At 45.3% G+C, this 15,781-nt stretch overlaps 1 protein-coding gene across 1 annotated transcript in view; it reads right to left on the bottom strand.

The window, feature by feature from the left end:
* Positions 1–15,781, bottom strand: part of DDX11 (DEAD/H-box helicase 11) — a 132,258-nt gene that overhangs the window by 13,885 nt on the left and 102,592 nt on the right. The window contains exons 17-25 of the mRNA XM_073650295.1: positions 14,869–14,991; positions 13,697–13,809; positions 13,397–13,469; positions 13,153–13,256; positions 12,868–13,017; positions 1,585–1,653; positions 1,244–1,344; positions 1,052–1,136; positions 888–963 (exon numbers count right to left, since the gene is read on the bottom strand). Of these exons, the coding sequence (XP_073506396.1) occupies positions 888–963; positions 1,052–1,136; positions 1,244–1,344; positions 1,585–1,653; positions 12,868–13,017; positions 13,153–13,256; positions 13,397–13,469; positions 13,697–13,809; positions 14,869–14,991 (894 nt within the window). The remainder of the gene's footprint in view (positions 1–887; positions 964–1,051; positions 1,137–1,243; positions 1,345–1,584; positions 1,654–12,867; positions 13,018–13,152; positions 13,257–13,396; positions 13,470–13,696; positions 13,810–14,868; positions 14,992–15,781) is intronic.

Here is a 15,781-nt window from a genome sequence, read left to right as displayed (position 1 = left end):
AGGCCTTCATGGTAAAATAGCTGCTAGGAAACCACTGGTAAGGACAGGCAACAAGCAGAAGAGACTTGTTTGGGCTAAAGAACACAAGGAATGGACATTAGACCAGTGGAAATCTGTGCTTTGGTCTGATGAGTCCAAATTTGAGATCTTTGGTTCCAACCACCATGTCTTTGTGCGACGCAGAGAAGGTGAACGGATGGACTCTACATGCCTGGTTCCCACCATGAAGCATGGAGGAGGAGGTGTGATGGTGTGGGGGGGCTTTGCTGGTGACACTGTTGGGCATTTATTCAAAATTGAAGGCATACTGAACCAGCATGGCTACCACAGCATCTTGCAGCGGCATGCTATTCCATCCGGTTTGCGTTTAGTTGGACCATCATTTATTTTTCAACAGGACAATGACCCCAAACACCTCCAGGCTGTGTAAGGGCTATTTGACCAAGAAAGAGAGTGATGGGGGGCTACGCCAGATGACCTGGCCTCCACAGTCACCAGACCTGAACCCAATCGAGATGGTTTGGGGTGAGCTGGACCACAGAGTGAAGGCAAAAGGGCCAACAAGTGCTAAGCATCTCTGGGAACTCCTTCAAGATTGTTGGAAGACCATTTCCGGTGACTACCTATTGAAGCTCATCAAGAGAATGCCAAGAGTGTGCAAAGCAGTCATCAAAGCAAAAGGTGGCTACTGTGAAGAACCTAGAATAAAAGACATATTTTCAGTTGTTTCACACTTTTTTGTTAAGTCTATAATTCCACATGTGGTAATTCATAGTTTTGATGCCTTCAGTGTGAATGTACAATTTTCAAAGTCATGAAAATACAGAAAAATCTTTAAATGAGAAGGTGTGTCCAAACTTTTGGTCTGTACTGTATATTCCTCTTACCTATGGACTGATTGACGGCTTTCATGCACAGATTCTCGATGAGCTCTTTCCCGGCGGACACGCCATTAGTCTTGGGCTGGGGAATAAGCACAGCGTTATCGGACCCTCCTCTACGACCCCCACGTGGCCTATTCTTCGTTATCAGTACAGGGCGGTGTCATTACCAGCATGTGATCCAGATAGGACATCTTCTCCTGCAGCTCGGGGGAGCGGATATTGGGGTACGGCATGCCCACCATCACAACGCACCTGCAAACAACATGGACAGAACCAGAGATCAGCGGGGAATATCGGGGGAATCGCACAATCCGTCCATCTTGTAATGATATAGATTCTGGAGGAAAGAAAACACCGACCGGCCCAAGTCATCAGAGAAGTTGATTCCTTCGCTCATCTTTCCTCCGACCACAGAGAAGAGCAGCGCTCCGGTCAGGGGCCCCGCGGAGCGTCCCGAGAGCTGCGGGGACAAGATGCACAACCTGAGTCCCAGGAGATCAGAGGAGATCCGGCCCCGGGACTAATGAGACGCAATTTACACTAAGAGATGACTGAAGATTACAGCAGATGACGGTGATTGCTGCATCTGTGCGGGAGACCATGTAATTAATGCTCGTTATTAAGAAGCCGTCATTAACGGAAGAGGCGAAGACGAGGAGCCATAATCATCAATCCCAGGACGGCACTTAACAAATCCCACCTTGATGCACCGCGAATAGTCAGCCAGGACCTGATCCACACGACAAGCCTGCTTAGGCTCCTGAAATATCTGTACGACACAAGGAAAGTCAGAGAAAGTCAGAAGTACCATTACTGATGCTGTACTGATCCTCCAGAGCTGTGCTCACTATTCTGCTGGTGCAGTCACTATGTACATACATTACATTACTGATCCTGAGTTACATCCTGTATTATACTCCAGAGCTGCACTCACTATTCTGCTGGTGCAGTCACTGTGTATATACATTACATTACTGATCCTGAGTTACATCCTGTATTATACTCCAGAGCTGCACTCACTATTCTGCTGGTGCAGTCACTGTGTACATACATTACATTACTGATCCTGAGTTACATCCTGTATTATACTCCAGAGCTGCACTCACTATTCTGCTGGTCCAGTCACTTTGTACATACATTACATTACTGATCCTGAGTTACATCCTGTATTATACTCCAGAGCTGCACTCACTATTCTGCTGGTGCAGTCACTGTGTACATACATTACATTACTGATCCTGAGTTACCTCCTGTATTATACTCCAGAGCTGCACTCACTATTCTGCTGGTGCAGTCACTGTGTACATACATTACATTACTGATCCTGAGTTACCTCCTGTATTATACTCCAGAGCTGCACTCACTATTCTGCTTGTGCAGTCACTGTGTACATACATTACATTACTGATCCTGAGTTACATCCTGTATTATACTCCAGAGCTGCACTCACTATTCTGCTGGTGCAGTCACTGTGTACATACATTACATTACTGATCCTGAGTTACATCCTGTATTATACCCCAGAGCTGCACTCACTATTCTGCTGGTGCAGTCACTGTGTACATACATTACATTACTGATCCTGAGTTACATCCTGTATTATACCCCAGAGCTGCACTCACTATTCTGCTGGTGCAGTCACTGTGTACATACATTACATTACTGATCCTGAGTTACATCCTGTATTATACCCCAGAGCTGCACTCACTATTCTGCTGGTGCAGTCACTGTGTACATACATTACATTACTGATACTGAGTTACATCCTGTATTATACTCCAGAGCTGCACTCACTATTCTGCTGGTGCAGTCAACTATTCTGCTGGTGCAGTCACTGTGTACATACATTACATTACTGATCCGGAGTTACATCCTGTATTATACTCCAGAGCTGCACTCACTGTGTACATACATTACATTACTGATCCTGAGTTACATCATGTATTATACTCCAGAGCTGCACTCACTATTCTGCTGGTGCAGTCACTGTGTACATACATTACATTACTGATCCTGAGTTACATCATGTATTATACTCCAGAGCTGCACTCACTATTCTGCTGGTGCAGTCACGGTGTACATATATTACATTACTGATCCTGAGTTACATGCTGTATTATACTCCAGAGCTGCACTCACTATTCTGCTGGTGGAGTCACTGTGTACATACATTACATTACTGATCCTGAGTTACATCATGTATTATACTCCAGAGCTGCACTCACTATTCTGCTGGTGCAGTCACGGTGTACATATATTACATTACTGATCCTGAGTTACATGCTGTATTATACTCCAGAGCTGCACTCACTATTCTGCTGGTGCAGTCACTGTGTACATACATTACTGATCCTGAGTTACATCCTGTATTATACTCCAGAGCTGCACTCACTATTCTGCTGGTGCAGTCGCTGTGTACATACATTACATTACTGATCCTGAGTTACATCCTGTATTATACCCCAGAGCTGCACTCACTATTCTGCTGGTGGAGTCACTGTGTACATGCATTACATTACTGATCCTGAGTTACATCATGTATTATACTCCAGAGCTGCACTCACTATTCTGCTGGTGCAGTCACGGTGTACATACATTACATTACTGATCCTGAGTTACATGCTGTATTATACTCCAGAGCTGCACTCACTATTCTGCTGGTGCAGTCACTGTGTACATACATTACTGATCCTGAGTTACATCCTGTATTATACTCCAGAGCTGCACTCACTATTCTGCTGGTGCAGTCACGGTGTACATACATTACATTACTGATCCTGAGTTACCTCCTGTATTATACTCCAGAGCTGCACTCACTATTCTGCTGGTGCAGTCACTGTGTACATACATTACATTACTGATCCCGAGTTACCTCCTGTATTATACTCCAGAGCTGCACTCACTATTCTGCTGGTGCAGTCACGGTGTACATACATTACATTACTGATCCTGAGTTACATCCTGTATTATACTCCAGAGCTGCACTCACTATTCTGCTGGTGCAGTCACTGTGTACATACATTACATTACTGATCCTGAGATACCTCCTGTATTATACCCCAGAGCTGCACTCACTATTCTGCTGGTGCAGTCACTGTGTACATACATTACATTACTGATCCTGAGTGACCTCCTGTATTATACTCCAGAGCTGCACTCACTATTCTGCTGGTGCAGTCACTGTGTACATACATTACATTACTGATCCTGAGTTACATCCTGTATTATACTTCAGAGCTGCACTCACTATTCTGCTGGTGCAGTCACTGTGTACATACATTACTGATCCTGAGTTATATCCTGTATTATACTTCAGAGCTGCACTCACTATTCTGCTGGTGCAGTCACTGTGTACATACATTACATTACTGATCCTGAGTTATATCCTGTATTATACTCCAGAGCTGCACTCACTATTCTGCTGGTGCAGTCACTGTGTACATACATTACATTACTGATCCAGAGTTACATCCTGTATTATACTCCAGAGCTGCACTCACTATTCTGCTAGTGCAGTCACTGTGTACATACATTACATTACTGATCCTGAGTTACATCCTGTATTATACTCCAGAGCTGCACTCACTATTCTGCTGGTGCAGTCACTGTGTACATACATTACATTACTGATCCTGAGTTACCTCCTGTATTATACTCCAGAGCTGCACTCACTATTCTGCTTGTGCAGTCACTGTGTACATACATTACATTACTGATCCTGAGTTACATCCTGTATTATACTCCAGAGCTGCACTCACTATTCTGCTGGTGCAGTCACTGTGTACATACATTACATTACTGATCCTGAGTTACCTCCTGTATTATACTCCAGAGCTGCACTCACTATTCTGCTGGTGCAGTCACTGTGTACATACATTACATTACTGATCCTGAGTTACATCCTGTATTATACCCCAGAGCTGCACTCACTATTCTGCTGGTGCAGTCACTGTGTACATACATTACATTACTGATCCTGAGTTACATCCTGTATTATACCCCAGAGCTGCACTCACTATTCTGCTGGTGCAGTCACTGTGTACATACATTACATTACTGATCCTGAGTTACATCCTGTATTATACCCCAGAGCTGCACTCACTATTCTGCTGGTGCAGTCACTGTGTACATACATTACATTACTGATACTGAGTTACATCCTGTATTATACTCCAGAGCTGCACTCACTATTCTGCTGGTGCAGTCAACTATTCTGCTGGTGCAGTCACTGTGTACATACATTACATTACTGATCCGGAGTTACATCCTGTATTATACTCCAGAGCTGCACTCACTGTGTACATACATTACATTACTGATCCTGAGTTACATCATGTATTATACTCCAGAGCTGCACTCACTATTCTGCTGGTGCAGTCACTGTGTACATACATTACATTACTGATCCTGAGTTACATCATGTATTATACTCCAGAGCTGCACTCACTATTCTGCTGGTGCAGTCACGGTGTACATATATTACATTACTGATCCTGAGTTACATGCTGTATTATACTCCAGAGCTGCACTCACTATTCTGCTGGTGGAGTCACTGTGTACATACATTACATTACTGATCGTGAGTTACATCATGTATTATACTCCAGAGCTGCACTCACTATTCTGCTGGTGCAGTCACGGTGTACATATATTACATTACTGATCCTGAGTTACATCCTGTATTATATTCCAGAGCTGCACTCACTATTCTGCTGGTGCAGTCACTGTGTACATACATTACATTACTGATCCTGAGTTACATCCTGTATTATATTCCAGAGCTGCACTCACTATTCTGCTGGTGCAGTCACTGTGTACATACATTACATTACTGATCCTGAGTTACCTCCTGTATTATACTCCAGAGCTGCACTCACTATTCTGCTGGTGCAGTCACTGTGTACATACATTACATTACTGATCCTGAGTTACCTCCTGTATTATACTCCAGAGCTGCACTCACTATTCTGCTGGTGCAGTCACTGTGTACATACATTACATTACTGATCCTGAGTTACATCCTGTATTATACCCCAGAGCTGCACTCACTATTTTGCTGGTGCAGTCACTGTGTACATACATTACATTACTGATCCTGAGTTACATCCTGTATTATACCCCAGAGCTGCACTCACTATTCTGCTGGTGCAGTCACTGTGTACATACATTACATTACTGATCCTGAGTTACATCCTGTATTATACTCCAGAGCTGCACTCACTATTCTGCTGGTCCAGTCACTTTGTACATACATTACATTACTGATCCTGAGTTACATCCTGTATTATACTCCAGAGCTGCACTCACTATTCTGCTGGTGCAGTCACTGTGTACATACATTACATTACTGATCCTGAGTTACCTCCTGTATTATACTCCAGAGCTGCACTCACTATTCTGCTTGTGCAGTCACTGTGTACATACATTACATTACTGATCCTGAGTTACATCCTGTATTATACTCCAGAGCTGCACTCACTATTCTGCTGGTGCAGTCACTGTGTACATACATTACATTACTGATCCTGAGTTACCTCCTGTATTATACTCCAGAGCTGCACTCACTATTCTGCTGGTGCAGTCACTGTGTACATACATTACATTACTGATCCTGAGTTACATCCTGTATTATACCCCAGAGCTGCACTCACTATTCTGCTGGTGCAGTCACTGTGTACATACATTACATTACTGATCCTGAGTTACATCCTGTATTATACCCCAGAGCTGCACTCACTATTCTGCTGGTGCAGTCACTGCGTACATACATTACATTACTGATCCTGAGTTACATCCTGTATTATACCCCAGAGCTGCACTCACTATTCTGCTGGTGCAGTCACTGTGTACATACATTACATTACTGATCCGGAGTTACATCCTGTATTATACTCCAGAGCTGCACTCACTGTGTACATACATTACATTACTGATCCTGAGTTACATCATGTATTATACTCCAGAGCTGCACTCACTATTCTGCTGGTGCAGTCACTGTGTACATACATTACATTACTGATCCTGAGTTACATCATGTATTATACTCCAGAGCTGCACTCACTATTCTGCTGGTGCAGTCACGGTGTACATATATTACATTACTGATCCTGAGTTACATGCTGTATTATACTCCAGAGCTGCACTCACTATTCTGCTGGTGGAATCACTGTGTACATACATTACATTACTGATCGTGAGTTACATCATGTATTATACTCCAGAGCTGCACTCACTATTCTGCTGGTGCAGTCACGGTGTACATATATTACATTACTGATCCTGAGTTACATGCTGTATTATACTCCAGAGCTGCACTCACTATTCTGCTGGTGCAGTCACTGTGTACATACATTACATTACTGATCCTGAGTTACCTCCTGTATTATACTCCAGAGCTGCACTTACTATTCTGCTGGTGCAGTCACTGTGTACATACATTACTGATACTGAGTTACATCCTGTATTATACCCCAGAGCTGCACTCACTATTCTGCTGGTGGAGTCACTGTGTACATGCATTACATTACTGATCCTGAGCTACATCCTGTATTATACTCCAGAGCTGCACTCACTATTCTGCTGGTGGAGTCACTGTGTACATACATTACATTACTGATCCTGAGTTACATCCTGTATTATACTCCAGAGCTGCACTCACTATTCTGCTGGTGCAGTCACTGTGTACATACATTACATTACTGATCCTGAGTTACATCCTGTATTATACTCCAGAGCTGCACTCACTATTCTGCTGGTGCAGTCACTATGTACATACATTACATTACTGATCTTGAGTTAACTCCTATGTTATACTCCAGAGCTGCACTCACTATTCTGCTGGTGCAGTCACGGTGTACATACATTACATTACTGATCCGGAGTTACATCATGTATTATACTCCAGAGCTGCACTCACTATTCTGCTGGTGCAGTCACTGTGTACATACATTACATTACTGATCCTGAGTTACATCCTGTATTATACCCCAGAGCTGCACTCACTATTCTGCTGGTGCAGTCACTGTGTACATACATTACATTACTGATCCTGAGTTACATCCTGTATTATACCCCAGAGCTGCACTCACTATTCTGCTGGTGCAGTCACTGTGTACATACATTACATTACTGATCCTGAGTTACATCCTGTATTATACTCCAGAGCTGCACTCACTATTCTGCTGGTCCAGTCACTTTGTACATACATTACATTACTGATCCTGAGTTACATCCTGTATTATACTCCAGAGCTGCACTCACTATTCTGCTGGTGCAGTCACTGTGTACATACATTACATTACTGATCCTGAGTTACCTCCTGTATTATACTCCAGAGCTGCACTCACTATTCTGCTGGTGCAGTCACTGTGTACATACATTACATTACTGATCCTGAGTTACCTCCTGTATTATACTCCAGAGCTGCACTCACTATTCTGCTTGTGCAGTCACTGTGTACATACATTACATTACTGATCCTGAGTTACATCCTGTATTATACTCCAGAGCTGCACTCACTATTCTGCTGGTGCAGTCACTGTGTACATACATTACATTACTGATCCTGAGTTACCTCCTGTATTATACTCCAGAGCTGCACTCACTATTCTGCTGGTGCAGTCACTGTGTACATACATTACATTACTGATCCTGAGTTACATCCTGTATTATACCCCAGAGCTGCACTCACTATTCTGCTGGTGCAGTCACTGTGTACATACATTACATTACTGATCCTGAGTTACATCCTGTATTATACCCCAGAGCTGCACTCACTATTCTGCTGGTGCAGTCACTGTGTACATACATTACATTACTGATCCTGAGTTACATCCTGTATTATACCCCAGAGCTGCACTCACTATTCTGCTGGTGCAGTCACTGTGTACATACATTACATTACTGATACTGAGTTACATCCTGTATTATACTCCAGAGCTGCACTCACTATTCTGCTGGTGCAGTCAACTATTCTGCTGGTGCAGTCACTGTGTACATACATTACATTACTGATCCGGAGTTACATCCTGTATTATACTCCAGAGCTGCACTCACTATTCTGCTGGTGCACTCACTGTGTACATACATTACATTACTGATCCTGAGTTACATCATGTATTATACTCCAGAGCTGCACTCACTATTCTGCTGGTGCAGTCACTGTGTACATACATTACATTACTGATCCTGAGTTACATCATGTATTATACTCCAGAGCTGCACTCACTATTCTGCTGGTGCAGTCACGGTGTACATATATTACATTACTGATCCTGAGTTACATGCTGTATTATACTCCAGAGCTGCACTCACTATTCTGCTGGTGGAGTCACTGTGTACATACATTACATTACTGATCCTGAGTTACATCATGTATTATACTCCAGAGCTGCACTCACTATTCTGCTGGTGCAGTCACTGTGTACATACATTACATTACTGATCCTGAGTTACATGCTGTATTATACTCCAGAGCTGCACTCACTATTCTGCTGGTGCAGTCACTGTGTACATACATTACATTACTGATCCTGAGTTACCTCCTGTATTATACTCCAGAGCTGCACTTACTATTCTGCTGGTGCAGTCACTGTGTACATACATTACTGATACTGAGTTACATCCTGTATTATACCCCAGAGCTGCACTCACTATTCTGCTGGTGGAGTCACTGTGTACATGCATTACATTACTGATCCTGAGCTACATCCTGTATTATACCCCAGAGCTGCACTCACTATTCTGCTGGTGGAGTCACTGTGTACATACATTACATTACTGATCCTGAGTTACATCCTGTATTATACTCCAGAGCTGCACTCACTATTCTGCTGGTGCAGTCACGGTGTACATACATTACATTACTGATCCGGAGTTACATCATGTATTATACTCCAGAGCTGCACTCACTATTCTGCTGGTGCAGTCACTGTGTACATACATTACATTACTGATCCTGAGTTACATCCTGTATTATACCCCAGAGCTGCACTCACTATTCTGCTGGTGGAGTGTCTGTGTACATGCATTACATTACTGATCCTGAGTTACATCATGTATTATACTCCAGAGCTGCACTCACTATTCTGCTGGTGCAGTCACGGTGTACATACATTACATTACTGATCCTGAGTTACCTCCTGTATTATACTCCAGAGCTGCACTCACTATTCTGCTGGTGCAGTCACTGTGTACATACATTACTGATCCGGAGTTACATCCTGTATTATACTCCAGAGCTGCACTCACTATTCTGCTGGTGCAGTCACGGTGTACATACATTACATTACTGATCCTGAGTTACATCCTGTATTATACCCCAGAGCTGCACTCACTATTCTGCTGGTGCAGTCACTGTGTACATACATTACATTACTGATCCTGAGTTACATCCTGTATTATACCCCAGAGCTGCACTCACTATTCTGCTGGTGGAGTCACTGTGTACATGCATTACATTACTGATCCTGAGTTACATCATGTATTATACTCCAGAGCTGCACTCACTATTCTGCTGGTGCAGTCACGGTGTACATACATTACATTACTGATCCTGAGTTACATGCTGTATTATACTCCAGAGCTGCACTCACTATTCTGCTGGTGCAGTCACTGTGTACATACATTACTGATCCTGAGTTACATCCTGTATTATACTCCAGAGCTGCACTCACTATTCTGCTGGTGCAGTCACGGTGTACATACATTACATTACTGATCCTGAGTTACATCCTGTATTATACTCCAGAGCTGCACTCACTATTCTGCTGGTGCAGTCACGGTGTACATACATTACATTACTGATCCTGAGTTACCTCCTGTATTATACTCCAGAGCTGCACTCACTATTCTGCTGGTGCAGTCACTGTGTACATACATTACATTACTGATCCTGAGTTACCTCCTGTATTATACTCCAGAGCTGCACTCACTATTCTGCTGGTGCAGTCACGGTGTACATACATTACATTACTGATCCTGAGTTACATCCTGTATTATACTCCAGAGCTGCACTCACTATTCTGCTGGTGCAGTCACTGTGTACATACATTACATTACTGATCCTGAGATACCTCCTGTATTATACCCCAGAGCTGCACTCACTATTCTGCTGGTGCAGTCACTGTGTACATACATTACATTACTGATCCTGAGTGACCTCCTGTATTATACTCCAGAGCTGCACTCACTATTCTGCTGGTGCAGTCACTGTATACATACATTACATTACTGATCCTGAGTTACATCCTGTATTATACTCCAGAGCTGTACTCACTATTCTGCTGGTGCAGTCACTGTGTACATACATTACATTACTGATCCTGAGTTACCTCCTGTATTATACTCCAGAGCTGCACTCACTATTCTGCTGGTGCAGTCACTGTGTACATACATTACATTACTGATCCCGAGTTACATCCTGTATTATACTCCAGAGCTGCACTCACTATTCTGCTGGTGCAGTCACTGTGTACATACATTACATTACTGATCCTGAGTTACATCCTGTATTATACTCCAGAGCTGCACTCACTATTCTGCTGGTGCAGTCACTGTGTACATACATTACATTACTGATCCTGAGTTACATCCTGTATTATACTCCAGAGCTGTACTCACTATTCTGCTGGTGCAGTCACTGTGTACATACATTACATTACTGATCCCGAGTTACATCCTGTATTATACTCCAGAGCTGTACTCACTATTCTGCTGGTGCAGTCACTGTGTACATACATTACATTACTGATCCTGAGTTACATCCTGTATTATACTCCAGAGCTGCACTCACTATTCTGCTGGTGCAGTCACTGTGTACATACATTACATTACTGATCCTGAGTTACATCCTGTATTATACTCCAGAGCTGCACTCACTATTCTGCTGGTGCAGTCACTGTGTACATACATTACATTACTGATCCTGAGTTACATCCTGTATTATACTCCAGAGCTGTACTCACTATTCTGCTGGTGCAGTCACTGTGTACATACATTACATTACTGATCCCGAGTTACATCCTGTATTATACTCCAGAGCTGTACTCACTATTCTGCTGGTGCAGTCACTGTGTACATACATTACATTACTGATCCTGAGTTACATCCTGTATTATACTCCAGAGCTGCACTCACTATTCTGCTGGTGCAGTCACTGTGTACATACATTACATTACTGATCCGGAGTTACACCCTGTATTATACCCCAGAGCTGCACTCACTATTCTGCTGGTGCAGTCACTGTGTACATACATTACATTACTGATCCCGAGTTACATCCTGTATTATACTCCAGAGCTGTACTCACTATTCTGCTGGTGCAGTCACTGTGTACATACATTACATTACTAATCCTGAGTTACATCCTGTATTATACTCCAGAGCTGCACTCACTATTCTGCTGGTGCAGTCACTGTGTACATACATTACATTACTGATCCTGAGTTACCTCCTGTATTATACTCCAGAGCTGCACTCACTATTCTGCTGGTGCAGTCACTGTGTACATACATTACATTACTGATCCCGAGTTACATCCTGTATTATACTCCAGAGCTGCACTCACTATTCTGCTGGTGCAGTCACTGTGTACATACATTACATTACTGATCCTGAGTTACATCCTGTATTATACTCCAGAGCTGCACTCACTATTCTGCTGGTGCAGTCACTGTGTACATACATTACATTACTGATCCTGAGTTACCTCCTGTATTATACTCCAGAGCTGCACTCACTATTCTGCTGGTGCAGTCACTGTGTACATACATTACATTACTGATCCTGAGTTACATCCTGTATTATACTCCAGAGCTGCACTCACTATTCTGCTGGTGCAGTCACTGTGTACATACATTACTGATCATGAGTTACATCCTGTATTATACTCCAGAGCTGTACTCACTATTCTGCTGGTGCAGTCACTGTGTGACCTTTATTTAGTTCCCCCCCCGTTGCTCGGTCACTGTGATCACACACAAACCTTTTTCTTTCCCGCCAGTCTCTTCATTGTTCCAGTCTTCTCCCAGTGATCCAGGATCAGCTTCTCGTACTCATAAGAAGGGAAGAAGCAGACGAGACCCCCGGGGACCACGTTACACAGGTTGGCCAGAATCCGTCCGCTCTCATCCATCTGTGGTGTCACACATGGGACGTTATTTAGGGGCAGACACTGAGCAGCGTGTATGTGATGCAGCGCATAGCTCTCAGCCTATTGGACCAGGGGGATCACATGATAATGATTGCTGGTGCCCTATGGGTGAGTTACCGTATCCGGCCGCCCCCTTTTCTCGTATGTGAATTCCAGCTGCTGATTGGTCGGCCCGCTGCACAGCACTATGGGTAGTATATTTTCTGGTGGAATCACGTGACCTGCAGGACAATGAAGCAGTGTGTGAGTATGATGGATCGGCGAAGGGCTGGATGGGCAGAGGGCTGGATGGGCGGAGGGCTGGACCGGCGGAGGGATGGACCGGCGGAGGGATGGACCGGCTTAGGGCGGCGTCACTCACCGCAGGAGAACTCGACGATCCTCTCCGGCTGCAGTCCGGCCGCCGTCAGCAACTGCTGCTTAAAGTCAGAAACCTGCGAATGACCAGAAGTAAAAATGATGGGGGAAGGGGGGTGAGAGTCAGTGGTCGCCCCCTTATCTGTGCGGACCCCCCAACCTGCATCTGTCAGGGAGCATGAAGGGGTTAACAAGGAGTCTGCAGAACGCCGGCCGAGCACACGTGGGGCTATTCCCTCCGCGCTGTGCAGACCTCCAGAAGTGACATGAAAACTAGGTCAGAGCTGTGCGCGGCGTCGCTCACCGGCTGCATCGTCCCCCCCGCGATGATCACAGAGCGACAATCCTGCAAGACTTCAGCGAAATGCACCGCCGGGTTCAGCATCAGGAACTTCAGACGGCTCCGCGCCACCGAACCTGCAGGGACAGCGCGCGTCACATCCCTGCAGAGCACAGATCTGTACAGGAGCCCTGCAGAGCATCGCTCCACCCGGCGGGACCATCACACATCACATACATATCACCCAACCCCCACGACCAGCCCGGATCACATCACATACGTGTCACAGACCCCCCCACATACGTGTCACAGACCCCCCATGACAATTACCGGCCCGGATCACATCACATACGTGTCACAGACCCCCCCACATATGTGTCACAGACCCCCCATGACAATTACCGACCCGGATCACATCACATACATGTCACAGACCCCCCCCACATACGTGTCACAGACCCCCCATGACCATTACCGGCCCGGATCACATCACATACATGTCACAGACCCCCCCCCACATACGTGTCACAGACCCCCCCCACATATGTGTCACAGACCTCCCATGACAATTACCGACCCGGATCACATCACATACATGTCACAGACCCCCCCCACATACGTGTCACAGACCCCCCATGACCATTACCGGCCCGGATCACATCACATACATGTCACAGACCCCCCCCACATACGTGTCACAGACCCCCCATGACCATTACCGGCCCGGATCACATCACACACATGTCACAGACCCCCCCACATACGTGTCACAGACCCCTATGACCATTACCGGCCTGGATCACATCACATACGTGTCACAGACCCCCCATGACCATTACCGGCCCGGATCACATCACATACATGTCACAGACCCCCCCACATCCGTGTCACAGAACCCCCATGACCATTACGGGCCTGGATCACATCACATACATGTCACAGACCCCCCCACATACGAGTCACAGACCCCCCCATGACCATTACCGGCTCGGATCACATCACATACATGTCACAGACCCCCCATGACCATTACCGGCCTGGATCACATCACATACATGTCACAGACCCCCCCACATACGAGTCACAGACCCCCCCATGACCATTACCGGCTCGGATCACATCACACAATCACTGAACCAGTCACAAATAAGCAATAAGAAATAATACAGCGACTACAGAGGAGTCAGTGATGAGACCTTCCAGCTGCACCAGGACGCGGCCATCTTGGTTGGCGTTGGTCAATGCGGAGAGGAAGCTTTCAATCTGCATTAACGGCGACGCAGAACGAATCTCACCGATCTCCTGTACGTCAGCCGCCCCTATAAGAGGTAAAGGGGCAACAAAATACTGACTCCCATCATATAATCCCCGTACACACAGATACATGATAAGATCCTCTCTGCTGTCACCACTAGGGGGGGCTCCCTGTATACAGAGATACATGATAAGATCCTGTCTGCAGCCACCACTAGGGGGAGCTCCCTGTATACAGAGATACACGATAAGATCCTGTCTACAGCCACCACTAGGGGGAGCTCCTGTATACAGAGATACATGATAAGATTCTGTCTGCAGCCACCACTAGGGGGAGCTCCCTGTATACAGAGATACATGATAAGATCCTGTCTACAGCCACCACTAGGGGGAGCTCCCTGTATACAGAGATACATGATAAGATTCTGTCTGCAGCCACCACTAGGGGGAGCTCCCTGTATACAGAGATACATGATAAGATCCTGTCTGCAGCCACCACTAGGGGGAGCTCCCTGTATACAGAGATACAGGATAAGATCCTGTCTACAGCCACCACTAGGGGGAGCTCCCTGTATACAGAGATACATGATAAGATCCTCTCTGCTGTCACCACTAGGGAGAGCTCCCTGTATACAGAGATACATGATAAGATCCTGTCTACAGCCACCACTAGGGGGAGCTCCCTGTATACAGAGATACATGATAAGATTCTGTCTGCAGCCACCACTAGGGGGAGCTCCCTGTATACAGAGATACATGATAAGATCCTGTCTGCAGCCACCACTAGGGGGAGCTCCCTGTATACAGAGATACATGATAAGATCCTGTCTACAGCCACCACTAGGGGGAGCTCCC

Source organism: Phyllobates terribilis, unplaced genomic scaffold, assembly GCF_046119375.1.
Source record: "Phyllobates terribilis strain yellow unplaced genomic scaffold, ASM4611937v1 Scaffold_10__3_contigs__length_209671492, whole genome shotgun sequence".
In the NCBI taxonomy this organism is placed as follows: Eukaryota; Metazoa; Chordata; class Amphibia; order Anura; family Dendrobatidae; genus Phyllobates; species Phyllobates terribilis.
Note: the sequence above shows the minus strand (reverse complement) of the source record. Positions and strands in the feature narration are given on the sequence as shown.